At 53.5% G+C, this 27,296-nt stretch overlaps 1 protein-coding gene across 6 annotated transcripts in view; it reads right to left on the bottom strand.

Moving 5' to 3' along the window:
* Positions 1–27,296, bottom strand: part of TCF20 (transcription factor 20) — a 166,638-nt gene that overhangs the window by 87,687 nt on the left and 51,655 nt on the right. For 3 of the 6 annotated variants that reach the window (XM_079936118.1, XM_079936120.1, XM_079936119.1), the window contains exon 1: positions 14,965–15,534. The exons of 1 other annotated variant lie outside the window; for it this stretch is intronic. In XM_079936118.1, the coding sequence (XP_079792244.1) occupies positions 14,965–15,132 (168 nt within the window). In that variant the 5' untranslated portion in view covers positions 15,133–15,534. Of the gene's footprint in view, positions 1–7,645; positions 7,933–14,964; positions 15,535–21,412; positions 21,428–27,296 lie in introns of those variants that run through there. 2 more of the 6 variants (XM_079936121.1, XM_079936123.1) reach the window with 2 other exon arrangements.

Raw genomic sequence — 27,296 nt, 5'->3', positions numbered from 1 at the left:
CACAGCCAAAATGACACTCTTTTAGCTCTTCAAACATTTCTCTCTGTATTTCTTTTTCTTTTTTTTAAGACCTTTGTAGATGCGCTCCAAGGACACTTTTCCTCCTTACCCCATCCCATTTATTGCCTGTCTCATGCTATTTATTTTCATTCAACAAATATCCTGAAAGATGAGAAAAGGCTGGGTTGGCCACAGTGTTCTGAGCAGAAGCAGCAGCATATAACGAAATCTCTGAGATGGGAAAGAGCTTGGAGCCTTCAGAGGACACAGAGAAAGTCCATGTGTCTGAAGGACGGCAAGCAAAAGCAGCAGAGAGGTGGCCAGAGAGGTGGGTAGGGGCCAGGGGACTCAGAGCCTTGGGAGAAATGGGAAGGAGTTTGGATTTTCTATTAAGTGCTATGAGAAACCATTAAACGATTTTAAGGGAGGAAAGACAGGTGACTCTTTGGCTGCTCTGGGCACACTGGAATAGAGACAGACAGACAGGTAGAAATGGGGAGGCTGTGTTAAGAGGCAATCACAATGTTCCAGGTAGGAGAGGATGGTGGCTCAGTGGTTGCGGCAGTAGAGTGGACAGATTCAAGTCGTACTATGGAAACAGCACTGACAGTAACATGGTGATGGATTAGATATGGAGGGTAGTGAGAGAAAAGGAGGAATGTGATTTGAGAGAGTGGGTAAATGGTAAAGCCACTTATGGAGAACGGGGCAAATGGAGGAGAGTTTGAGGAATATGTGTTAGTTCTGGACTTACGAAGCTCAAGTTACTAGTGAGATACCCAAATGGCAGCGTCAAGCAGGAGTTGGAGGAGCTAGGGAAGGTCTGGCTGAAGGTATCAACATGCGGGTCATCAGCTTACTGGCAATCATCAAAGCCTAGGGATATCCGAGAGCACCCAGGGAGCAAGGGCAATGAAATAAGAGGGTCCAGAGAATGCCAACGGTTAAGCAGAAGAAGGGAGGAACGAGCCATAGAGGTGGGAAGAGATTGCTGAGACAAGACAAGCGCCTGGATGAGGAAGCGAATGGTCCTCTCTTGAGAAGCCTCCTGTGACCTTTCAAGTCAGGAGGACCAATCTTGGTACAGCACCATGTACTCCCCCCATCAGAGCACTTTCAACAGCCCTGTTTAGTTGCCCTTCTCTACTGAGCAGATATTGGAGGATGTAAAATCAACAGGATTGTCAGGAACCAGCCCCGCTCTAGACAGTGTATTGGTACACGGTACAATGTGGAATGTTTGTTTAATGGACAACTACACTAACATTCACTGAGTGTCACCTATAGGTGGTGCACTCCACTATATACTTTTCCTATTTTAGTTCCTTTTCTCACCAGCCCTGAGGAAGATATATCTCCATTTTACAGACAAGGAAACTGTGGCTCAAGCAAAATGCCCAAGGTCACTCACTGCTAATAAGTGATGGAGCCAGACTGAGGCCACACATCCTCCTTCATATGCTCTGCTGTCTCCATAAACTTCCCATCACATGGACTTTCTATTGCAAGAATGTCCTCTCATATTACTGCCAAAGGGATACAAACCTGTCCCCAGGTAACTGACCCACCAGAGTACTAAGTCAGGAAAATGTCCAGGGAAGTAGTCCTGCTCAAGAATCCCTACTATTTTTTTTTTTTTTTTTGCAGTACGCAGGCCTCTCACTGTTGTGGCCTCTCCCGTTGCAGAGCACAGGCTCTGGATGCGCAGGCCCAGTGGCCATGGCTCACGGGCCCAGCCGCTCCGTGGCATGTGGGATCCTCCCGGACCGGGGCATAAACCCGTGTCCCCTGCATCGGCAGGCGGACTGCCAACCACTGCGCCACCAGGGAAGCCCCAAGAATCCCTACTCTTGTCAGGCACAGTGAATAATCTCCGGACTCCCAAAGTAATGCTTTATCTTAGGACGCTTCTAAATGTAGAAGTGAAACCTTCCCTGAAACTTGAGGTCTAGAGGTGAAAAACTTAGGACTGCTAGGGCCTTACCTCTTTTCAGTTCTAGAACTCAATTTTAGCCACATACCAGAAATTTCTCCCTACATCTAAAGGGCCTAATTTGAACTTCACAACTAATTCTGAATGTGGCAAAGAGCTTCTCCATGTCGTCCATTGTGGACCAAGATATAATCAGGGTGAGACTGTATCTCAGGGGGTCCAAAGAAACCAGTATTACATAACTTTGTGAAAAGTTAACAGTAGTACTCTGCTTTCAAGATTGATGTACTGTCTTTTCCCTGACTTCCTAAGATTGCAACTACACAGGTTTCCTAAATGCATACATTAGCACCCAGAGGCTTCCTTTCTTTTTCTATTCAGGAGCAACTGTTAACTATCAACCCTCTGGTCAGAGCATGGGCTACGGTGGAAAGAACACTAGCCTCGCTGGCAAAGAACAGGGTCCTAGCCTTGACTATCACTGTCAGTGTAAAGCCGCATAACTCTGGGCAGGTCACCACCTTCTTGGCATCTTTCCTGAGTTGTAAAAGAAGTGTAAAGTGCCAGACTAGGTTTCTTTCAGTTCTCTATATAACTCTACCAGAGAGCACAGAAAGGGTGGTTGAAGGTATGTAGGATGCCACTGGCCGGCTGGGAAAAGTGCGGAGGACGAACCCTCCTGGCTGTGGATGACGAAGCCTGTCTGCCCTGCGCTGTTTCCTCTCCTGCCAGAGCCCCCACTCTCAGCCACCGGGGCTCCCCCCAACAACTCCCTCCCCAACCCAAGGTCACCTGGGATCCTCCATCTGAAGCAATACCTAGCAGAGTGTCCTGCATACAGATATCACTAACTTTTGCTGGCTTCATTTGAAGCTTTAACAAAGTACAATGATTGTAACACCCCAATCCAACTCCTCAACAAAGAAACATAAACATAATGAAACTATGTTTCTAATAATGCCTAGCACTCATCAACTCAATAACAGATCTCTGGCTTTTTTTTTTTTTGGCCCCACGCATGGCTTGTGGGATCATAGTTCTCCAACCAGGGATTGAACCGGTGCCCCCTGCAGTAGAAGCATGGAGTCCTAACCACTGGACCACCAGGGAATTCCCTACACATCTCTTTTTTATGAGAACAATTTTAATAAAGCAGACACGTTCCTTTTTCTTACCCTTTATAAGGTACCACTAATGACCCCTCTTAAGTTCTTTTGAGCCAGGTCCCCATTCACAAAGCATAGATATAAACAGAGGGAAGACTTCAACCAACCCACTTCTACTCTTCGGATTAACTTCTCAAGATGCTCAGGACTAAAGCAAATTATTTACTTTGTTTAACGCCATTTTCATCCATCCCACAGATCAAGTTTGACTGCCCTGCTGGCAGAAAACACTTCATAAGAGGGTACATCTTCATGACCACTCTGAAGCAGTATCCCTCGAGTCACTATCATATTGTCTTCTTATTCTCTTCATAGCTATTATCACCGCCAGACACTCTTACTGACTGTCTACAATCCCTCTCCAGAGCAGGCTCCTTCTCTACCTTGCTCACCACTGCATCTACCATGTTTAGAACAGTGCCTACAAAAGCTTGTTAATGAAAATTAGAACACAGAGGACCTTGATCCATGTTTACGGATGTGATGTTCAAACATGGTAACCACCTTCCAATCAGGATGATGTTCAAGTGTTCCAGTGAACTTCCACCCTTTCCCACAGAACAGCTTATATATGCAGACTGCAACAAGGATATTTTCCCCTGTAGCTAATGTTTTCTCTTTCTTCCCCACAATGAAGCATCAGATAACAAGCCACAGATACACCAATAAGTCACTTTATAGTTCTTCTTCCTGCTGGGTCATGCACATTACGTACAAAGCAAACACAGCTCTAATGCAGAAAGTACTGATTGTGTTTGTTGCCAAGAGAATCTTTCCATCCATACTGCATGTACCATAGGTATTAAGAGAACTTTCAAAGCTACCTAATAATATAAAAAAACTATTCAGTCTAAGTGCAATGTGACCAAATCATGCTCTATAAAAGCCTTGACTTCACTATATTTCAAATGTATGATTTTTATATACAGTATTGCTCCAATATAAATAGGGTTTTATTGTTTTGCTTTATTTTGTTACTCTTACCTCCACAAAAAGAAAATGAAGGCAGCCGAGTCAGAAGCCCCAGACAGATCTAACGAACACTAAGGTGCCTTGAACATAAGCCCCCATGAGGAAGAGAGCTTAAGGCATACTGGGGAAAGGGTTGTCTTTTGTAAATATATCTTTTGAGTCCCATCTGGTCAAACTGAGAGCAGGCACCAGATAATGATTCCTGTGCATTGTAAACCAGTAGTAACACAGACAGGAAAAGAGATAGCCCCTTACATATCGTATCACTCTTTGATCTGATAGAAGTTTTCAGCTCAAGATAGAACGACAGAATTGGGTATGAAAGAGAAGTTTTTAGATTAAATCTCAGGTGCACTGGCAAAATTGGCCAGGTACAGGGAAAGTGAAATTTTAGAAAACTGCCAGGGGTCACTAAACTATATCGCACAGTCACAAAAACCATCCTTTCCAGTATTTTGCCCGAGTCCAGATTTCAGATTCATTATAACTTAAAAAAAAAAGAAGGGGGACACAGCAGGAAATTTGTATTCCAAAGCCAACCTACCACTGGCTGATTTGTGTCTTGAGCTGGCAGTGAGCTATAACAGACCTAGTAAAGACTCTGGAGCCAAGGGGAGGACGGTCACAATCAAACCCTGACTCTCATTAGCTCTATGACCTCTCAGGAAAAGGAGAGGTGATATATCTCTCAGGTCTGCTGGGTGGATTTTGCAAGATAAGTTAAAATACCTCAGACAGAACCTAGCATTCTGAGGTGTTTTGGTTTTGTTTTTTAAAACGAATGTTAGTAAGCTTTCCTCTCTTTCTGAAGAGAAGGTTGAACTCACCAGAAGTCCAAATCTAATTTCTTGGTCTACATTCATTACATTTTATGAAGGTTAAAAAAAAAAAAAAAAGGTTGCAGAACCTAAAACCCACATCTCCTGACATCTTACCACCTTGGCAACCTTATCTCACATACGTAAACAAACAAACTTTTACCTCTGTAAGAGTTTTATAAACTTTTTCCTCACATAAGTTACAACAAAAATGTAAATTAACGTGTGGTAACTGTTCACAATTTAAGTAACTATAAGGTTTTAAAAAGGCCACATAAAACACAAGGTCATAATTCAAATACCAACATAGAATAAATTGTTTAGTTTTGGAAATTCCAAATACTCAATCTTTATAGTCATATAAAAGTGTCTACCTATGTGACAGGCCTGATGTTAACATACAAGAAAAAGTCTACCAAGGTGTCTCCAAAGTCAGCATTACAAGCATACCTCCCAATGCTGTGACCCTTTTTGAAACTGTTTGCACTGAATGAATAAAAAAGAGGTCCAAGAAAGACATATTACACCACATTAGGCACATGTCCTTCAAGCATCCCAGTACTAGAAATTTAAGACAAGCAAGACCAACATCTGAGGTCGGTCCAGAAGGACTAACCAGTCAAACGCAGGGCCTAAGGCCCTCACACACCATAAAATCAGTGAAACTGACTGGGGCTCTTCAGCATCTGAGAGGAAACGTCCAGCTCCCATTAAGGAATAAACTGGGGATGGGGATGCAAATAATTAGCGCACCCTGAGGTGACAGTTAACTCCACTAGCACACCACTTCACAGACAATATTATGGAATTCCACTTTGTCCCTACTCTGAGAATACTAAAGCTGGAAACTTCAGAAGTTAGCCAAACACCAAACATCCCTTGAAAGAACTTTAAATAATATCCCTCCACAGCACCCTGCAGAGAAAGATCTTGGAACTCCTAGGAGCCAACCAACACACACAGACCCAAACACACATTAGCCACAACTCCAAGGAGTCCGATGTTCTCTGAAAAACCTTTTTCCTGATAACTCTTCTTGCAAAGAGAAAAAATACAAGGCACATTCAGCATAGGCCAGAATATTTCTGAGAAGCACAAACCAACATCTGGGATTTGAGGAAAAACTGCACACCGACCAAGTCTTACATTCTGTTGGAGAAGGAACACGCTGAAAACTAAAAAGTGAGACAGGCTTTTAAAAGCCAGGTAAGGGACAGCCTGCATTTCTCAGGAAGTCGCCTATGACTAAAACAAAAGCACAGATGGGGGTGGGCGGGGGGGGGGGGACTACCTAAAACCCCTGTAATGTTTGACCTGAAGGAGAGTCTTCACTGAATGGATGAAAAAACTGGAGCCTTGGGGAGGTAGGTAACTTGGCCAAGGTTACAGTTTATTTGGTGGTAAAGCTGGAAGTAGATTCCTGGACCTCCAAGTCGAACTTCAGTGCAGTTTCCCACTTCACCAAGCTGCCACCCCATTTAAGACGTTTTATAAAACTCCTCACTGAGGCAGTTAACATAAGGGTCCAATTATCATTCAAAGATCTGTCTGTTAGATAATAGCTCGAAAATTCCATCCATTTTACAGCATTTATCAGAGTCATCTAATCTTCGAGGGGGAAAAAAAGCAAAGAGGAAAGGGGGGAAAAAATCCCAATTTCTATCTGTCCCCTAAGGGCAAACTAAAGGGTTGCAGACAGTGCTAGTATCCACAACCACAAAAACAGGCAATAATCCCCACCCACGGGCCCAGGAAGTTGGCCCCTCCTCTGCACCGCCCGCCCCCCGCAACTCAGTAAATTCCACTCCCATCCAGGCGCACGAGAGATGTTCCACCTCCCGCCGCTGACAGAGCGGGCTGGGCCGCATTGGCCACTCTCCTTCCACCACCACTTTCCCCCACCCCAAAAAAGACCAGAAGCCTAGAGCACCACCGGGCCCCCAAAAGAGCGTTTGCTCGCACACGGGGACCACCGGATCAAACACCCCGCCCTGCTCACCGCGGCGGGGGAGGGGGAGAAAACCCCACGCAGGAAGTGTGTCCCGCGCTCCACTCCCCGCCCCCAGGGCCGGGACCTTGCGCCCTGCCAGCCGGTACCTGCCCTCCGCCCCCAACAGGCGAGAAGCAGCCGCGTCCACATGGCTTCAGGTGTTCACATGGCAATAAACGGGCCCCCGGCCCTCCCGTGGCAGGGGCGCGCTCCGGCGCCCCAGCTCCGCTCCCGCCCGCTAGCCCGCCCGGCCCCTCCCCAAGCCCGGCCCTCAGCCCGCCCGCCTCGCCCCCTGCGAAGCGGCGAGAGCCGCGGGATACCCGGGGCCGCCAGGGACCCCGGGGCGGGCAGCGCTGACCCCGCCGATCCCCGGGCACCGCCCGCTCACATCCGCCGCCTTTGCACCCGAGGCCGCGACGAGCAGGTACCTTCCCCCGGCACCCTCAGGCCAGGACCGGTGCCCAAGCCCGGCCAGACTCCCAGGCCGGCCCGAGACCCCTCAGCGCCCTGATGCCAGGCCGGACCCTTTCCCCTCAACGCCCCGAGGCCAGGGCAGGCCGCTCCTCTCTGCACTCCCGGGTCGGGCCGGGCAGGGACAGTCGCCTCAGCAACCCGAGTCCCGGCCTCGGAGTCCTGGGGCTCAGCACTCCCAGGTCGGGCCGGGCAAAGACCTCTGCCCCCAGCCCCAGAGGCCAGACACCCGGCCTGGCCCTAGCTCCTCAACCCTGACCTCTGCCCCTCCCCCTCAGGCCCGGGCAGCGGTTACCTGTGGGAGCCCCCCGCCCGGTCCCTCGGCCTCGGCCGGGGGCGGGAGGGGAGGGAGCGGCGGCGGACGGCGCTGCGCGGGGTGGGGGTGGGGGAGCCTCCGCCGCCTCCAGCTCGGGCGCCGGGGCCGGCGGCGGGGCGGGCCGGGGCCGCGGCCCCTGGAGGCTCGCTCCGGCCCGCGCGCTCGCTCCCTGGTCAGGCGCGCCTCAGGGCGGGCTCTCCTGGCGGAGGCCGCGGCCGCCTCGCAGGGGCCGAAAGCGGCTCGGCTCGGGGTTTTTTCTCTCCATTCTCCCAACACACAGGAAATAACAGAGCGTCAGGTGACGGTTCGCGGCCAATCGAGAAGCTCCGGGCCGCGGCGCGCGGGCGGGCGGGAGGGCGCGCGGCGGGGGCGGGGCGGCAGGGGGCGGGGCCGGCGGGCGCGCGCGTGCCCACCCGCGTGCGGCGGCGCCGAGGCCTGTGCACGCCGGGCCGCAGGAGACATCCGCCCCGCGGCCGGGGTCGCGCGGGTGTCCCCTCGGCGGCCGGGGGGGGATGTCGCGCGCGTCTCGCCGCTCGATCAGTGCCATCTTGGCCCGCAGCTCCCGGCCGTCCTGGGAGTGGCCGCGAGCCAACTTTCTGGGGAGTTGGTGGCCCGGAATCTCTCCTTGGGATTTCTAGAGTTCCCTGGAGCCGCCAAAGCCAGAATCGCATCTCTGTCAGCCTTGGGGAGCCCGCGGGCGAGGGCCCACTCTCCTCCCCGTAACCCGCTTAGTGGTGCCGGCTCCTGCCCGCCTAACGCCCACCCGGCCCTCAGGCCTAGTGCCCTCAACGCCTCCGCCCCTTGGCGCCCCGTGTCCTTGGATGAATGACTTGGGCCCTCTTGGGACTCAGTTTCCTCCGCAATACAAGCGAGGAGTTGGGAGGCCCACCAACCTCACGTGTAAAATAGACGCTCACCAAACGCCAGCCGCCTTCGCCTGAGGCGGCATTAAAAAGCTGCCATGCCTGGCTGACTGGACCCAGGGTCCAGAATTAATTTGGAGATAAGGTGGAGGATTTGCGGTGCCAAGGCCTCGGGCCGTTCCCAGCCTTCTTTTGCAAATCTCATGTATGTTTTATGGAGCAAAGGAATGGTTGACATTTTTTTTCTTTTTTTTTTTTTAAAGAAAATCTCGGTTGTAAAACAACCAGAGATGTTTGTGCGGCCTGACCCACTGCTATCAAAAGTGAGAAGACCAGTGAGGCTAGGTTGTACTTGGAGTGTCTGTGATCCTCCCTCTGGCTCACCCAGAGCCCTGGCCAAATTCTCTCCCCACTCCGGGCCTCAGTTTACCGTTGGTACAATGGGAAGGAGAAGAGTGTGGACTGGATGTCCCTGACGTTGACTAAAATTGCTGATTCTAAATTAGACCCCATCTGCCCTAGATGTTAAGGGAGTATGTGGTTTCCTTTCCTGAAGCAACCCAACTTGAAAGTAAATTGGAATTGGAAGAAGAGGGTAGCAGGTGGAAGCTGATAGGAACCAGGTGTGGCCTGGGGGCCCAGTTTCAGTATATCTGAGGTCCATAGCTCCCCAGGGCCTGTCTCTACCCTTTCACCTCTCACCCCACCTAGACAGAGACATTAACGCTTTGCCTTGCCTTGGGCCATGCAAAGAGGGTCCTGGCTGTGGTGGCACCTGCCCCCAGCAAAGGGATCTAAGGTAAGGCCTGAGTTGGTTCTGGCACCCCAGGAGGATGTGGCGGGGGAAGGCAGTGGTTTCTCCTGGCTTCTGTCCAATCACACAAAGTGGGGGCCGGCTCCAATGTGGGTCAGGGCTATTCCTGGAGACTTGATTCCCCAGCACCTCCTGCATGCCAGGCAGGGTGCCGGTCTCTTCTGGTCTCTTCCGGGGCAGAGCTGAACAGGCCGCCAAGCCCTGCCCTCTGGCTGTTCCCATTGTTCTATGAGTTTCATTTTCAAATTCTTTGGCACCAAGACCCAAAAGGCCAGTGCTGGCTTCTGCTTGAGTCAGAGCTACAGAGGGAAAGAGGGAACTCTCAGCACAGACCCATGTTTTCTAGACAAACACAGAAAGATGCATGAGAGCTTCCACTTGGTGTTGGGAGCACCCTCAATTTCTTGAGAGACTTCAGGAAGAAAAGGGAAGCCCATTTCCTTAGAGTCTCCTGCCCCATCGTTCTTCCCTTCCTTTCCCTTCTTCCTCAGCTTATTCGGGTCTCAGACTAGGGGACCAGAACCTCAAATGGATGGTGACAAGCCATGCAAAGCCTCATGCAGAAGGGAAGGAATGCAGACAGATAACTGAAGTCCAGGCTCTTGTTTGTTCCTGCCTCCTGTCCTGAGACTGACCCTACCGCCCCCTCCCCACCCCTTTGGACCCTGCCGGAACAATGGCTAGTTAACCTCCACCTGGAAACCTCCCCAGTCCTAGGGCCAGGCCAGCCTGGACCTCTTCAGCCCTAACAGCCACTTTCCCTTTCAGTACCATTTGGAAAAAGAACATGTGTGGGCATTATGACCAACAAATAGATTTGAGTTACGCTTGGGCTGTGTGGCCCTGGACTAGTCACTTCACCTCTCTGAAACTTGGTTTCCTCAGCTGTAAAATGGGGATAATATGACCTCACTCATAAGGTATTTTGGGAATCTAAAGAGAAATGTATAAAAAAGTCAGTACAGTACCAGGCACACATTAGCAATAGCTACAGTTCTATGATGTGGACATACAAACAGACTGAGGTTCAGAGAGGTTAAGTCACTGCTCAAGATCCCATAATGGCCAGAGCACAATAGCTGGGAGCTCCCTCCTCTTTGATCACATTAGTGTCTTCTATTGTTCTCTCACTGTCTCATCTGTGAGAATCCTGTTTTTCTTTTTTTTTTTTGAATTTTACAATTTTATTTTTTAATACAGCAGGTTCTTATTAGTTATCCATTTTATACATAAATGTATATATGTCAATGTATATATGTGTATATATGTCAATCCCAAGAGAATCCTGTTTTTCCTACCACAGTTTAAGGAAAGGACAGTAGATTAGTTGGGGGTTTTTTTGTTTTTGTTTTTCTTCTCTCTCTCTCTTCTAGTCCAGTCCACTCAAAAAATACATATTGAATTGAATCAGTGTTTTCAATTCCAGAAGCAAAATTAATCCTTTCCCTCCTCCTCCAGCTCCGAGATGGCTTTTGGAAACCCTGTGTCACTCCCTTTATTACAAACTCCTCTGCCCTCCTCCAGGCGCCTGGGCCACTCCGGGATTACAAATGGAGCCTTCTGCCTCTAGGTCACTGATTCCGCTACCATCTGTCAGCATGGATTGATTGAGGAGACTGGCCCTGCTCGGCAGATCAGTGACTTGTGCGAAGTGAGCTGGGCTGTCGGTGCCTTCAGCGGCAGGCGGATGTCCTTCCTCTCACTCGCTGGCTCTCTTGAGCACAAGTACCGCCCTCACCTTTATCCTTCAGTGGCCCCAGCTCTCCTTCCTCGTAGGAGGGGCCTCCTGCTAACTCTAGCACGCCAGGAGGGAGGCCTCCTCAACTCGTGCTCACAATCCTCCAGGAGACAACTTACCAGAAAAAGCCTCTGCTTAACAGAGTGGGGAACCCCCCAAAGCGTCCGGCAGAGCCTGTCCCAAGCCAGGCACTTTTCCCACGCAAAGCACAAACCTAAGGGTGGCCTTCATTCCACACAGAGCACCTGCTGTGTGCTGGGCTGTAAACCCTGATGGAGGGAACACAGGGCCTCAGAATAAGTCTTTCTGGGGCAAGGGCAGGGCAGGCTCTAAGGCTAAGGGGGTGGGGAAGCCTCCAAATAGAGAGTCCGGGAATACCAAGCCTTAGCCACGTGGGGACAGCCACTGCAGGTCCCAGGAGGGCTGTGTGCAGCGCAGGGCTAGGGGAACGAGAGATGAGGCTGCAGAGGTGGGCAGGGGTGGGGTCCTACAGGGCCTTGTATCTGTGACCCATTTGGCATGAACTGGTTCCACAGGGTCTCACAGTGACCTCTGCTCAGGAGATCTGCCCCTCAACCCTGCCTTCCACCTCATTCCTCCAGGCCCCAAGTCGTGGCTCCCTCCTCCTCAGCTCTCACTGGTCACACTGGGCTGCCTGTGCCTGTGTCTGCCTCTCCCACAGGACCGTGAGTATTCACAGGGCAGACACCCCTGCTTCCCTCGGGTCTCTGGCATCCTCTGCAGGGTAAGGCACCATAACCGTCAACATGATAACATGAATAATGACGAAACAGCCCAGAGGAATCCAAGCTGACTGGGAACAGGCACTGTGTGTCTGTAGCGACATCATGAGGTTGGTACTGTTCTCATCCCCACTTTACAAACGGGACGACTAAGGGGCAGAGAGTTGAACAACTTGTCCCAAGTCACACAGCATAGAAGAGGCCAAGCTGGGATTTGAACCCAGGTCTTTAGAGGTTGCACTCTTAACCACCAAGTTTCCCAGCACTGGGTAAACACTGGAAAGATGGATGGACACAGACAGTTGGTGGGTCCCAAAGTTTGCAGGTGGATAGGGAAACAGACTTGAGGGGACAGCAGGGTCGGCACCAGTCTCTCCCCACAGGTAACATGGTGAAGCCCTGGAGACTGGGCAGTTTGCAGGCGTTGGACCTGCAGACCCCATGCCTGGAAGACCCAGGCCTAACCGACAGCAGCAGGACGCATCAGCACACTCGGGACACTGGAGGAGTTGCAGCTGAGCAACGGGAGGCCCCTGCTGCCTGGCCTCACAGAAGCTCACCCTTCGGCCCACTCAACACTCCTGCCACTAGTGCCTCAAGTCTCCCTGGGAAGTCCCTGGCATGGTGGCCCAGCACAGGTCACGGAGCTGGGAGTGTAGCCTGGCCTCACTGATCTGTGTCCTTTAGCAAATCATCCAATGGCTCTGAGTCTCAATTTCTTCATCTGGAAATTGGAATGCGTGGGAGGAGGGGCCGAGTGGTCTGCCTGCCTCCAGGAAGTCGGGTCCCTTACCTGGCTGACCCCATCCACTGCTCCCAACAACAGTGGGAGGCAGGGATTGTCATCTTCATTGTGCAGAGCAGGAAATGGACACACAGAGAGGTTAAGAGACTTGCCGGAGGTCACACAGCGAGCAAGCAGCAGAGCTGGTTTGAACTCAGGCTTCTGGCCCCCGAGCCCCCACTGAGTCACTTACAGCACTGCAGAGTGTTCAAGTGAAGATGGAACGATCTAACAATAGCAGTGACAAAGCCATGTCTAAGCACTTCACCTGCTCTAACTTGCTTAGTCCTTATAACAGCTCTCCGAGGTGGGTCCTATTATTACCTCATTCTGCAGATGAGGAAACTGAGTCACCGAACAGCTAGGCAGAGTTGGAATCTGCAACCAGGCAGGTCAGGCTGCAGAGCCCCTGCATCGCTTTATCACAAGAGAACAATAGGGAGGCTCCTTTCCATTGGGATTATTTCTGCTTGAAAGCTCAAGACTTTTAGCCCCATCACTGTTGGGCTCCACGGGAAGGCAGTGCTGCATGCTGAGGCATGCTGGGAAAAGACTTTGTTCCGTCCTGCTTTGTTGACATGCTCTTCATTTTAAGCCTGAAACCCCAGCTTCCTGTGAAGAATTCAAACCGTGGAGAAAAATGTGGCCATAATACAGCCACTACTTCCTGCGCCTCCAGTGTTCCCTGAGCTTGGGGCTCCGTGTGTGTCCTCACACTTAACCTTCACAACACCCAAGTAGCCCCCACTTCACAGCTAAAGAAACTGAAGCCCAGAATTGCTAACAAGATGCCCAGAGGCACACAGCTGCTAAGTGGTAGATCTGAGACTCGTCCCCAGGTCCTTCTTGAGAATTCTGGCTCTTCTGACCACAACAGCTGCACCCCCGTGGGATGCGCGGAGGTGGGTCTTGTTTGCTGGGCTTTGAGGGAAATGCTGCTGCTCATCGTCTGCCACAGGCTGGCGCCTCAGTGTCACAATTCCTGGGCCGCAGGGAAAGCACCAGGACACAGGTGTGACAAGTGTGGACATCAATGTCCCCTCCACTCCATCTCTCCCTCCAGGGATTCAAGAATGGCTCCCCTGCCACCAAGGTGATTGTCTTCTGGAAGCAGTCATGCCCTGTGAGGTTCCTCATCACTGCCCTGCATCTCCCCGGGAGCTCACAGGATAACTCCAAGGCCCATGTGTGATTCCGGGGAAACAGAAAGCAGCAGAGTCAATGGATTCTCCAACTCCCAACTGGTCTTGTTGATTGCAGCCTCTTCTCCCGGCCCACCCATCCCTGCAGCAAACTCATTACAGTTTCCAGAAGCCAGCTTTGACCCTACGACCCCTGGCTCAGAGGTTGTTGGTGGGCCCCAAGGAGCTTCAGAATTCAAGTTAATTCTCATCCACCTGGAACACAAAGCCCTCGCCTGGCCCCAGCCACCTCTCCAAGCTTCTCTCACACGTCCCTTTCTGCTTCTTTGCCAAACCAAATGGGCTGTGTCCCTATCATGTGCCTGTCTGCTACCCAAAGCAGGAAGCCCTTCTCTCTTCCCTACAGCGTGAAATTACACCCTCTTTCAAGTCTTACTCAAATGCCACCGCCTCCACGAAGCCTTACCTTAATACTCATCATAAATTCACTCCACAAACATTGATTGAGCCCCTACCATATGCCAGGCATTGAGCCCAAGGGTCCCTGTTATCATGGAGCTTACAGTGCCATAGAACCATTAGAGCAAACAAATGATCACATAAATAATCATTTGGTAACAGCCATGAAACACATTAGTAAGCAAGTGGGCAGGTGCCCAGAGGGTGTATAATGGGACCCTGGGTCTTGGGGATCCAGGACATTTGAGCTGAGACCTGAAGGACAGATAGGAAGTTGCCACGTGATGAGGTTGGAAGAGAGCTCCAGGCAGTGGGCACAGCACAGGCAACAGCCCTAAGGCAGGAGGGAGCGAGTAGATTTCCAGGAATGGAAAGGAGGCCAGTGCGATTTCAATGAAATGAGTAAGCTGGAGATGCAGTTGGAGTGAGACAGTGCAGACCACGGAAGGCTTGGGGACTTTATCCCAAAGGCAAAAGGGGGAACCACTGAAGGATTCTGAGCAGAGAAAATAGTCAATATTCATTTATAAATGATCCTGGCCCGTGGCTGTCTCCTGAAAAGCCTAGGCTTTGCGTCCAGCCACCCCTGAACCTTGGCTGTCTGGTTGTTTGGGGGTGAAGTTTTCAAACCCCTCCTCCTGGACTGAGCTCTCGAGGGCAGGGCTGACCTCCGGTTCTCCCGCGTCATCCTCAGCACGTGGAGCTGCTCCAGAAACATTTGTGGAACGAACTAACAGATAAGACAAGACACTTACCAGCATTTCCCCCGGAAGAGGCCAGGCTGCCTGGGGGGCCTTCCACGTTCTCTGGAAATCACAAAATTCAAGGGTTTTAGTGAGGTCACGACTCAGGGAGCCCTTGATAGTAGAGCCGGCATCCCATGGATGCCCGCGCCCAGGGCCAGCATGACACCGCACAGGCATCTGCCCGTGACCGTGTCCTGAATGACCAGAAACAGAACCAAAAAATCCCAACAGCTGTTAAGGTGCTTTCGAGTTTACAAAGCACATTTCACAAGCACCCTCACACAGGGTCAACCCTCTCGGGTGGATACAGTTGCTGCCCTGTTTTACAGATGAGGAAACTGAGGCCCAGACAAGGGAGGGTCTCTGGCAAGTCATCTCAAAGCCAAGACTAGAACCTGACAACAGTTCAGGCTACTTATGGCTCCCATGGGGTTAAGAGAGCTTTCCGGAAATTTCTTTTAAAAATGTTTTAAAGTGACATATTTCATCAGGATGTCTGTCAGCCAGCAGTGGGAGCCAACACACCAATTCTCACAGGCCGTTCCCCCTGCATGTCAAATCTGCACACTCAGCCCCAGGCCCTGAGGCTGGTGGCTTAGCCCACGGCACGGGAGGGGCCTGAGTGATGAATCCTTGGCTCCCTGGGCTTGGTGCTGGCACAAAGCAGGTGCTCAGGAGACTCTGAGTGTTCTCCAGGGGAACCTGAGCTGATTTGAGGGATAACAATAGAGAACACTCCTACGGCTCTCACATGTGCCAGGAAGCATGCTAAGTGAGTTACCCGCATTAACTCAGGTCATCCTCACAACAAGGCTACGAGGTGAGTACGCCAATGATCCCTATTTATATGTGTGGAAACTGAGGCTCAGAGCAATAGCTAATTAGCCTGGGATCACAGAGCCAGTGAGTGGCAGAGCTGGGATTTGAAGCCTTTAAGCAACCCCATGCCCTGGCTGAGTGAAGGTGGGCAGAAACCTGTGCATTCTCAAGGACCGCGACCATGTGGGGTGCCCCTCCTGCGCACACTTGATGACCGCTATTCCCATTCCCCATATATCCTGTGTGGGCGAGCAGTGGCAAGCTGGCATGGTAACTACCCCATCTCCCCAGCCTCCCCTGCCCTCACCCCGTGGTCTCTGGGCTCCCTTTACCTATCCTGCCACCTATGGGCTCCCGCCCCAGCTCCTTTTTGGTAGTAGGTGGGGTGTACAAAAGAAAGGGAGGGGGCTTCCCTGGTGGCGCAGTGGTTGAGAGTCCGCCTGCTGATGCAGGGGACGCGGGTTCATGCCCCAGTCCGGGAAGATCCCACATGCCACGGAGCGGCTGGGCCCGTAAGCCATGGCCGCTGAGCCTGCGCATCCGGAGCCTGTGCTCCGCAACGGGAGAGGCCACAACGGTGAGAGGCCTGCATACCGCAAAAAAAAAAAAAAAAAAAAAAAAAGGAGGGCAGAGGGCGATGCTACCTTGAGAAGGCTCTGTAAGCTCTGGAGCCTCAGCCTTTTCACCTGCAGAATGGGGACATTAACATCGCCCGCCACGGAGGGCTGCATCCACCCAAGTGCTTAATCCATGACCTCACACCTAAGTGCTGGTTCCAATTATTCTGGCCTCAGATACCCCTTGAGGGGGAATCACTCGTCCTGTGAGCAGGCAGGCTCAGGGAAATACGGTGCCCACGGTCACCCAGCATCGATCACCCAGCACAGCACAGTGGAACAAGGAATGAGTGGTCTGTCTGACTCTGAAGCATGAGTGGAGGAGAGAAGGGAGGGTAAGTGAAACGTTTGGGTCTTCCACGCAACTCAGCGTCACACTGCCAGGTGTGGGCTGGATTTGGCTACCGAGTCCTGTATCCGCCCACACCCAAGGCTCTCCCCAAATGGTGCACATCGAGTGGTGTTGGGGGAGTCCTGTGCCCTCCTGGGAGCCACTATCTTGCTGGACCCTCTCGGCCCCCTTCCCCAGCCCAGGTGAGGTGTGCTGGTGGGGACAGGAGGAACAGTGGGAAGGCCAGACATCGAAGTTGTTCAACTGTGGGCTGACTGCAGAATAAAAGGGAAGAAAGCATCCTTTCCGGAAAAATCAATGGACAGATGTGACCTCCCAAGTCACAACCTACACGGAAGCCATCCAAGAAAATCAAAGAGACGAGAGAATTGCCACCCCTTACAGCAGCTGAGAGAGGTAAGCGAGCCCAATCCCCCATCAAACAGATAGGAAAACTGAGGCCCAGGGTGGGGCCGTGACTGGTCCAGGGCCCCACGGTACGTCTGAGGCTCTGCCACGTGTGAGGGGTGTCCAGTCCCAGGTGGCCCATTTGCAGTGGTGGGCGGGCCCTTGTGGTCCTCATGCCTCACAGCCCAGCCGTCATCCAATTCCCTCTGTCTTGCCCACATTACCAAGGGTGTCCGTTTAGCCTCGCGCAGAAAACACCAAATATCTGAGGCTTTTCCCTGCATGCTTTTGGCTTCTGGGGTGCCCTACCCCCCACCCCCCACCCTCACACGTTAGGCAGAGTGAGGGGAGACTGTACTCCATAAGCTACTACATAGTTGTGCAATTAGAACAGAGCCTGCCTGACTCGCAGTAAGTGCTCATAAATGTCAGTTTTTTTTTTTGGCCGCGCCAGGCGTCTTGTGGGATCTTCATTCCTCAACCAGGGATCGAACCCGGGGCCCTCGGCAGTGAAAGCACAGACTCCTAGCCACTGGACCGCCAGGGAGTTCCCAGTGTTAGCTATTATTACTAGGCATGATTATCCTGGCCCACAGACACTAGATGCTAGAGCCTTCACTCTCCTGCACTGACTTCTTTGAGCTAACAGTTGTTGAGTGCTCTCCGGGAGCCAGGCTCTGGGCCGACTGCTTTGTGAGAGTTATCTCGCCTCATCTTCACCACAGCCCTGTGACTTAGGTACCATTAGTACCCCAGGAAACCAAGGCTCAGAGAGGGCAGGTGAGTTGCCTGAGGCAACACAGCTGGTAAATGGCACAGCCAGGGTTGAACCCAGGCAGCCTGGCTCCCGCTATGAACTGGGGGGAGTAGCGGCCCTCATCTCTTGCAGGAGCTTCCAGTCACGTCAGGGTCCCAGGCAAGAGAAGCTGCTCCAGGAACCCTCACCCAAGTTGGGGACCAGGCATCTACTCTGATTCCCCAGCAATGTTGGCCCCGTCTCAGAGTGGGGCCTGGGCTGGCCCTGGATGCCAGAAGTCCTGAGACTCCAAATTAAAAGGAGACCCAGGCTGGTTCTTAAATTCCCCGGCTGTTCAGGAATCCCAACAGCACAAGGCCACCCTGAGAGGAGCTAGAACAAGCCAGCTTTGTGTGCAACCTGCCCACTCTCATCAAGTCAGGCCCTCCCTTCTTCCAGAACTGGCTCCCACTGCCGAGAGAAAGTGTTCCCTCTCCCCTTTCCCCTTCCTGGGCTTCAGCCACTCAAGGTGACTGGCCTGTTACACCTGCAGCTCTCTGCTCTTATCCTTCCTTCTGGTGGTACACCCTCCCCTGCCTTAGCCTGGCAAACTCCTACTCATCCTCCAAGACGTTCAAATGCCACCTCCTCTCTGAAGCCCCTCTTGATTGACCTGTCAGAATTCACAAGGGTACCCCAGGGAAAACTTTTTTTGTTGTGCCTCTACGGTGCTGGCATAGCCAGCTCCCTCATAACCACAGCTGCCATTAATTGAGCACCTGCTGTATACAGGTGCTGCACCTGCAGTCTCCTTAGTCCCTACAACAAGCCTGCAGATAGAGTTTACTACTACCAGGTCACTGCCTTTTAGAACTGCATCCCTGAGAGATTAAGTAACTTGCCTAAGGTCATATAGCTAGAAAGTGGCCAGGGAAGACTGCAACTGAGGGCTGACTCCAAAGCTCCTGGGGTCCATCAAATTGGGGGCATACAGAGGGAAGGGGCTTGCTGTGCTTCTTCCATCTATGTATGCCAAGAGGGTGGGCACACGGCTCCAAGTGGGCAGGCTCTGTGAGCCTGGGCTGGGTGAAATGAGCTGACCGGCCAGTTGGAACCTCGACTGGTACTCCCAACACCTCTGAGAGAAGGGTCTCAAGCCCAGGCCTGGAACGGACCCAGCATCTTGGCCTTGAGGAGGGTCTATCCACTGTTCCTTCCTTTTCCATCTGATGAAGGAGGCTCCATGGGGCACCAGAGCCCCGCAGGCGAAGGCTAGGTGCTCCTCACACACAGCTCCCTGGCTCCTCTATGAAGGTTGGCTTGTGGGCCCAGGACCTGAAGGAAATGCTGGGGTAGATTAGCGAGCCCGCCAGCAGTTTCCAAAGGGACATTAGCCACATGAGGCTCTCCTGCTTGGGGCAGATGTCCCGGTCACAGGCATAGCTGTGGCTTGTCCCTACATGTCAGGCTTCGTGGGGGAAAATTCCCCTTCCGGTGGGTTTGCCCAAAGGAAGTGAGCCCATCACCCCTTCCAGGGTGTGAGGCAGGGTGACTGTTCCATCCTGGTGGCCCATCTTCCTGGGGTATCAATGGGTCTGGATCTGCTCCCCTAGCTTCCAGGCACACACTCCCTCTGTACTCAGCTCTGGGCGGGTGCTGGGAACACCGAGAAGGATGCCTTAAAAATCCTGTACCCAAGAGCCTGACAGTGACCACACCTCTCACAGCACTGTGAGAGGGGACATGGGGATGGGCAGGGCGCAGGCCCCCAGACCATCCAGGTTGAGGGCAGGGAAGGCTTCCTGGAGGAGGCTAACTGAATCCAAAAGGACTTGACCAGGCAAAGGAGGCGGTGAGGTCCAGGTAAGGAACCAGCTCCTGCGGAAGGAGGGCTAGAATGAGGGCTACAGCCTGAGGCCTAGTGTGTGACAGGCTGGACCCAGAGGGCCTTCCCCTGACCCTCCATCTGAGGTGGGCTCCTGCCTCGGCTTCTCAGCTCGGATGTCTCCATCCCTGCTGGGGCCTGAGCTATGGCCTGGCCCTACTAAAGCCCCACTCTCTGTGTTCTCTGCAGACTTCCTCTAGAGACTGACCACCTCTGTACATGCCGCTGCTCCTGCCTGAGCCCTGCTGCAGCCCAGAGCCTAGAGCTGTGGTTGCTTCCCAGCCCAGGTCAGGCTCAAGCTCTCTGCCCTCATGTGCCCGTCAGAGGAGACAAGGTCCTGGGACACCTTGCCAATACCAGCCCGGCCACAGAACCCGTTGCCACCCTCCTGCAGCTGGGGGCAGGCCCATCTCTGGCCTTGTATCTTCGAACCCCATCTGAGCCTCAGTCCCTGGCTCTCTGTCTCTGGTTACCCTTGGGAAGCAGCTGTGGGCAGAAGTAGCCTTCTGAGACCTCAGGCCGCCCAGGCTAAGAGAATGACAGGACAGTGACCCTGGCTGGGGATGGAGAGACCTTGCAGGGAGGCAGCCAAGATGGGGCAATGGCTGGGGGTCAGGAGAGCAGCCTGGGCTTCCTGCAGAGTGAGGAGGGGGCTGGTGTGCCAGAGAGGAGGGAGGACCAGCTCCTCCCCGCCATGCTGGCCTGTCTGTCTCCAGCACTTCACTGTAAAAATAAATGGAAAAAGCACACACCAGACAGAAAAAAGGGAGGAAAAAAAACAAAACCCCAAACCGCCCCACATGGGCTCCCTCAGCGGGTTTGGGCCAAGGCCTTGGCCTGGGTTACTTGCTGCTGCTTTTCCCGGGAAGCTGCTGGTGCCAAATTTGCATTTACCACAAACAGAGACAACACAATGTCATAATCCTTCTCCTGTCACTCTCCCCTCTCTTCCTCCTCCCACCTCAGACACGCACGCTAACACAAAATGACGGCTCCCTCGACAGCCTGAATGAGCAAAGCCCTCGATCTGCCTCTTAATTGCTGGCGTTTCTCTCTGGCCCGCGCTCCGTGCCCCTCGCCCAACTTGCAGCAGACCACCCACTGCCCCCTCCTTTGTCCCGAATCTCCGCTGACAAATGGCCTGCTGGAGGTGGAAGAATAAGCCTGGAAATAATGGTGGGGGGAGAAGCCAGCCCCTGGCCACCCCCGGCCGCCTCTGCACCCTCACTGCCAGGGTCCCAGCCACGGAAGCTGGCTGGACCTCAGGGGACGGGGGGCAGCGAGAGTGACTCAGCCCCTGGGACTCTGACCCGGGGCCCTGCCCTTCACGCCCCGGCCGCCGCGCTCCCAGAGCAGCCGTCTCTCCCCCCTCCTCTCCCGGCCACCCTCCCGGGCACCGCTCTGAACATCCCCCGCGCTCCCCTCCCTCCATCGCTCTTTATGGCAGTTTCAAAGCTGCAGCCGCCGCTCGAGCAGCTGCGGCCTTTGATGGGGACAAGGCAGTGAAGGCCGCCCGGGAGGCCCCCGCCCGCCCCCGCCCGCCCCTCCCCGGGAGCCTCGGGCCGGGCAGCGTGGCACGGCGGAGCGCCCAGCCGGCACGCCTCGCACGCCAGAGCAAACTTTCGTGACCGGAGGGAGAGACACGGCGCATGCTGCGTTACCTTTGCAGCAGCATCCTTCCTGGCACTTGCTCCAGACCCCTCCAACAGCCCAGGGCGACCGGCCGGAGGAAAACAACTCCCGAGTGAGGCTAGGGAGGAGGGGAAAGGGAAAAAGGAGAAGGAAAAGGAAAGGGGGCAGTTTCTCGTCTCTCAGCCTCCTCGCGGCTCCTCCTGCCCGAGCCGGCAAGTGAAGTCACAGGGCCGGGGCGGTGACATCAGCCGAGCCTCTGACATCACGGCCCCTGCCAGATCTCACCTCTGCAGGGCGGAGATGGAGGAGCAGCGGGGAGGAGGGGATGGATGGAGGAAGGAGGGGAGCACAGATTCCTCCATCGCCCTCAAATGCAGAGAGCGCGTGCCAGCGTGGGGGGGGGGCAGGGGAGGGGCGGGTGGCTCATCTCTGAAGAATATGTTTTATCTCTATAGATAGGGGCGATTATGTGTCTATAATTGGCCCCCGAGTGAATGGCTTAAAAGGGCCGAACGCCCACCACAGGCAAGAATCACAGCTCACTGCTGTTCCTGGAGCCCAGTGGGTCAAGGCCAGTGTGACGGGTCGCGGAGCGCCTACTGTGTGCGGGAATTCGCATCCAGCATCTTGGGCGGTGATTGCAAACACCTGGTGTGGCTCAACGAAGGAAGGGCCTCCCCAAGGCGGTGCAGAAGGAAAATGCGCTGGGATTTGAGGCAGGTGGCAAAGAGGGTGGGATAGGGCCAGTCACAGCCAGCAAGGGGGCCCAGAGCCTGAAGGGCCAGCCAGGCAGCTTCGGGGCTTTTTGAAGCCTTTCACCGGCTGCAGGATCAAGGCCTTGGATTTGATTACTCAGCCTAGGCCACCCCCCAGCAAAGTTGGGCTTCAGTAGGGGTAGGCAGAATGCAGCAGTCCCCATCACCCCAAATCCCATCTCCAGGGGTGGCAGCAGCAGGCAGCCTGCCCTGAGCATGTGGCTAGCAGCACCAGTTCGGTGGGCTGAGCACCTACTACTACGTGCAGTCCCAGCACCGGGCATTCATGCTCCCCCTCTTACTCCGTGGCAATGCCTAAGAGGTAGGCGCCAAAGCCCCGTGTCAAGGTGGGGAAACTGAGGCCCAATACATGGAGGGACGAAACAGAGACCCAGGTGTCCAGTGCCTGGACTCCAGACCACGGCCAGATCCTTGGCCCTGCAGTGCCCTCGGCCTGAGCCTCCTACTCTACAGCTGCACAGACCAGCCCCGATGCCCACTTGCTTTAAGTAAACCATGCGTAGTCTAGCCTCTGCCCTCAGATGAGACACCACACAACCCGCTCTACTGTGTTCCCTTTAGCTCAAGACCCCAGCCCAGCCCAGGCCCCGCCAGGCCCCGGTGTGGCAATCCCACCGCAGCACCCTCTTCCCTGGCACCACGGAGCACCTGGGCTGCTGAACACAGGCTGCCCCTAATTCGGCTCACAACTTCATCTGAGCTCCTGGGCCTGGCATCGGGCGAGTCTACTAAGCGCCAGACTCCAGCTATCTCATTTCACCCTTCCCACGTCCAGGATGTCAGGGTTAGAGGCCAGGAGACCGGGCTGCTCCCAGGGTCTGGAAAGTACTTCCCTTTCTCCCAGGCTTTCCCCAAAGCCTGGAGCTAACGTTCCCACCTCAGTTCTCAGGACTCCGGCCATGCTTTGCACCGGTCCTTCCCCCACCAGGACCTGACATGGTGCAAAATCCACACCAGGCACTCAGTAAAGCCTTGTAGTAAACTGACCCTAGGCACAAAAGATGTGCGCACAGGCGCAAACACCAGCGAGGAAGCCCAGAAGAAACACCTCCATTCAGTTCCCTAAACAAACCACGCTCCCTCTGGTCTCCAGGCCTTCGCACCTGCTCTTCCGCTGCTCGGAACACCTCACCCCACTGTCACCTGTTCCCTGGCTACATGAGGGTCTCGACTGAAACATCACTTCCTCCGAGAAGCATCTCCTGACCCCCAGGTCCAAGTGAGATGCGGCTTTCCATGTTTATTCCCCATCATAGCTCCTACTGAGTGTCCCGGGAGGCAGCAGGAAGTGGTGGAAAGGGATGGAGGCTTCAAGGCAGACTGCTCGGGTTCCAATCCCGGCTTCCCAACTCACTCACCGTGTGACCCTGGACAAGCCACCCGACCCCTCTAAGTCTGTTTCCTCCTTTGTGAAATGTGGGCAAGAACAGCAGTGCTATTGAGAGGGTCTTAGCACAGTGCAGACCCTCACCAGATCCAGCAGAACTGTGCCTGCCTGTTCACCTGCCTGCCTCCCCAGCCAGGCTGCTAAACCAGCCAAGGAGATGGGCCTGCTTTGTCTTCTGACCCCTGGCACAGTGCCTGCACACAGTGGGCATTCAAGAAATAGGCACCGAGGAAACCAGGCAAGGTTGGTTGACACAGTGGATTGGAGAACTTTAATTCAGTTCGGCAGGCACCTGGTTTTAAATCTTGGCTTCACCACTTCCTTCCTGTGTGACTGTGGGCAAGTTACTTAACTTCTCTGAGGCTCTTATGCTCCACCTGTAAAATGGGTATAAGAACAGAACCTGCCTTATAAGGTTGTTGTGAGGTTACATGAGAGAAGGGATGCAAAATGCTTAGACCAGTGCAGACTCGTAGCAGGGCCCAGATCCGTGTTAGATGCCATCATTATTACCTTATGTGATCTGGGCCTGAGAGGTGCCACAGACAACAGAGGGGAGTCTGAGAGAGACGTGGTGGAAGTGGGAAGGAAGTGGACTTTGGAAGAACACAGACTGGGCTCCGACACAACCTCAGTGAGCCTCAACTTCCCACTCTTGAAGGAATGTAACTAACGCTCCTTACTTCGCTGAGTTTTTGAGTGGCAAACTGCAGACAAGGAATATGAGTGAGCCTACCGGGCACTTAGTAGATACAGAATAAATACGGGTTCCCTTCAGTCCCCTCAAACTATGGACACACATGGACAGTTATTCAGTAACTTTTCACAAATATCTCAACATGGATGAGGTAGGATCACCAAGTAGGGAGCAACAGATGCAGAGAAGAGGCTTAGAAGGGATGGCAGCTGGGGGAGGCACCAGGAAAGGCTTCCTGGAGGAGGAGGTGTGTGAGCTGGGTCAGGAAGGTTCAGGGGAAGGGAGGAAGGAGTAAGTGCATGGACAAAAGAGTTGGGGCACCCAACCCCCCAAAGGCAAAGCACATTTCAACACAGCAACTCAGAAGGTAGAGGGGGCACTGTCGCCTCTGTTTGGGAACATGGGGTTTTGGTAGCACAGTGGCTGAGCTGGAGGGCTCCATGAGCACCAAGCCTCTGTGCTGGGCATGTTGTCATGGATACAGGCCAACAACACAGAGACCAGAATAACTGAGCTGGGTGGGATGCTGGAATCATCTGCCCCAATCACTCTACAGATGGGGAAACTGAGGCCCAGAGAGAAGAAGGGACTTGACCAAGGTCACATGTAGGTCAGTGGCAGGGACCTACCTGCCTACGCTTAGTCTCATAACCCCTAGGTCAGAATTCTTTTAATGGTAACGGCAAAGACAAGTTAATGGTACTTACGTAGTGCTTATTGTGTGCACCTGTGTCTTAGCTTCTTAGGAAGATGAACTCATTTGAGCCCCACGACAACCCTCTGGTAAGGGTCTACCATTACCCCCCCCATTTTACAGAGGAGCAAACTGAGGCCTAGGGAACTCAACTGAGTTGCCCAAAATCACACCGCCAATAAAGAACAGAGCCAGGATTCAACCCCAGGGTATCCAGCCCCAGAATCTGGGCACTTAACCAATACACCCGACTGCTCTCATAGCATGCATCCGTCCCATCGTGCATGCGTGCACCCATCCACCCAATCAGGCATGCATGCGTTCATTCAAGCAGTACTTATTTGAGCTCCTACTGTTCCAGGCACTCAAGAATCAGCAGTGAATGCACAGCCAACCCCACGGAGCCCTGCCCGCCTCTCTGTGACCCATGCTGCCTTGTACTGTGCCCAGCCAACTCAGAGCTCACTAAAAACCGTCCTCCTGAAAAGCCTGGTCTCAAATTTAGCTGCTCAAGACCACAGACCGCTCTATTGCTGGGAAACCACAAACCAACCCCCCTTTTAAAAGCCATTATGTCGCTTGCTTAGGAAAGTGGGAGTGAAGACGATTGATCCAGTATCAATTTCTGGGTAGAATGGTGAATTGCATGGATGTCCGAGGCCTCACTGGCCCAGGGGAAAAAAAAAAAAAAAAAGATCCTGCAAATCAGATTTGGAAATAGTACACGGGGCTTGAAGCAGTCGAGCGAAAAAGTTTAATGGTTGAGTTTTGCCACCACAAGAGCTTTCCACAAGTCCAGCCCCCTGGGCAAGGAGGACGCAGCCCAGTCGCATGCACTGGGTACCCTTTCGGATAGCCTTCGGGGCTCCCAGAAGACCCAGACCTTCTCCTGCTAATAGCAGACTGCCTGCTCTGCTCCAGGCCCACTACACTGTTCTAACCCAAAGGCTGGCATGACTGTCCCACTCCCCAGAGGAGGAAACAGAAGAAGGAAGACTTTCCCAAAGTCAACACAAACCAGGCCTGGCTGGTTCCAAAGACTGTGGTCCGCCCTCAACATGGCCACTTCAGTGCAGCCTTGGGCAGGCCTTGTGCCTTCTCTGAGCCTCCAGTTTCCTCTTCCTTGAAGTGAAAACACTGAGAAGCAAGAGCAGGAGCTCCCTTCCAGCCCTGGCATTCGGTGCTTCCATCTGACAAGGCTGCAAGATTGGTGCCAAGGACAGGACGAAGGGCCGGCAGGCGTTCCCCCAACCCACACCACCACCACCACCTTCATCTCACCTCCACTAAACAGCCCCAGAACGACATATCTTAAAACAGAAATCCACTTCAGGGAGGTGAGGTATTTTAATACCCATTCTACAGATGGGGCTATACAGTCAAATCTGTAAGGGAAGTACTCTCTCCCCGCCACTCCTCCCCCAACACATTGAGACGTTCTGAACATCATCCGCCATTGCCCCAAAGCAGAGACAAAGCGAGAGGAACTGGGTGGCTACTGAAATCAGGTTATTAGTAGAATTATTAATAATAATCCCCAACATCTGCATAATAGCCACGTCCTGGCTGTGCAAAGGCTCCCAGCCTCAGTTTCCTCTTCCATAAAACGGGAATAATAGTGATTATTCTTCCCTGAGATGGCAGGACAAGAATCACGCATCCCATTTTGCAGATGAAGAAACCGAGACCCAGAAAGGTGGTGTTAAGTGCACTGAAGCCACAACTCGAACATGGGTCTGTGACACAACGCAGGAGGCTAAAAGGAAAGAAACGTCTGGGGTGGCCTGAGATTCTGAACCAAGCACACTTTTATCTGCTGGCAGTCTGCTGATGGCCACAAATGAAGGGTGATTTGTCCCCCCCGGGGGCCATGAGGGGCCTGCAGCCTGCCCTGGGCACAACTGCCACCCTGGCAGACCCCCAGAGAGTCCCCCAAAGAATCTCTGCAGTCCCGAGCTTTTTTCCCATTCCAAACATGCCAGAGCCCCGCGGACCCCGGAGGCTGCTACTTAGCGCCAGATTAATCACACCAAATTCTCCATCCAGATACTGCGTGCAGGCCGAACTCCCACCGCTAATCGCCATAATATTCTCCTCGGCGTGTGCAGGCGGCCGGGGCGATGTTCCAGGAATATTAATTCTCCACCGCCGGCTCACTCTCGCCGCACGCATGCGCCCCCTGCATGGCCGGCTGCTGTTCGGGGATCAGGGGGCCGGGCAGGGGGACAGGGGGCCGGCAGGAGGCAGTGCCCAGGTCAGAAACCCTCCCCGGGGGCTGGGGGCTGCCCGGTGGTAAGCGGTGGCCCCAAGGCCTGGCTTACATTTTAACCTGCGCCACCGCAGGGCTGGAGGTGGCTCA

This window comes from Stenella coeruleoalba (assembly GCF_951394435.1).
Source record: "Stenella coeruleoalba genome assembly, chromosome: 11".
NCBI classification, from domain to species: domain Eukaryota; kingdom Metazoa; phylum Chordata; class Mammalia; order Artiodactyla; family Delphinidae; genus Stenella; species Stenella coeruleoalba.
Note: the sequence above shows the minus strand (reverse complement) of the source record. Positions and strands in the feature narration are given on the sequence as shown.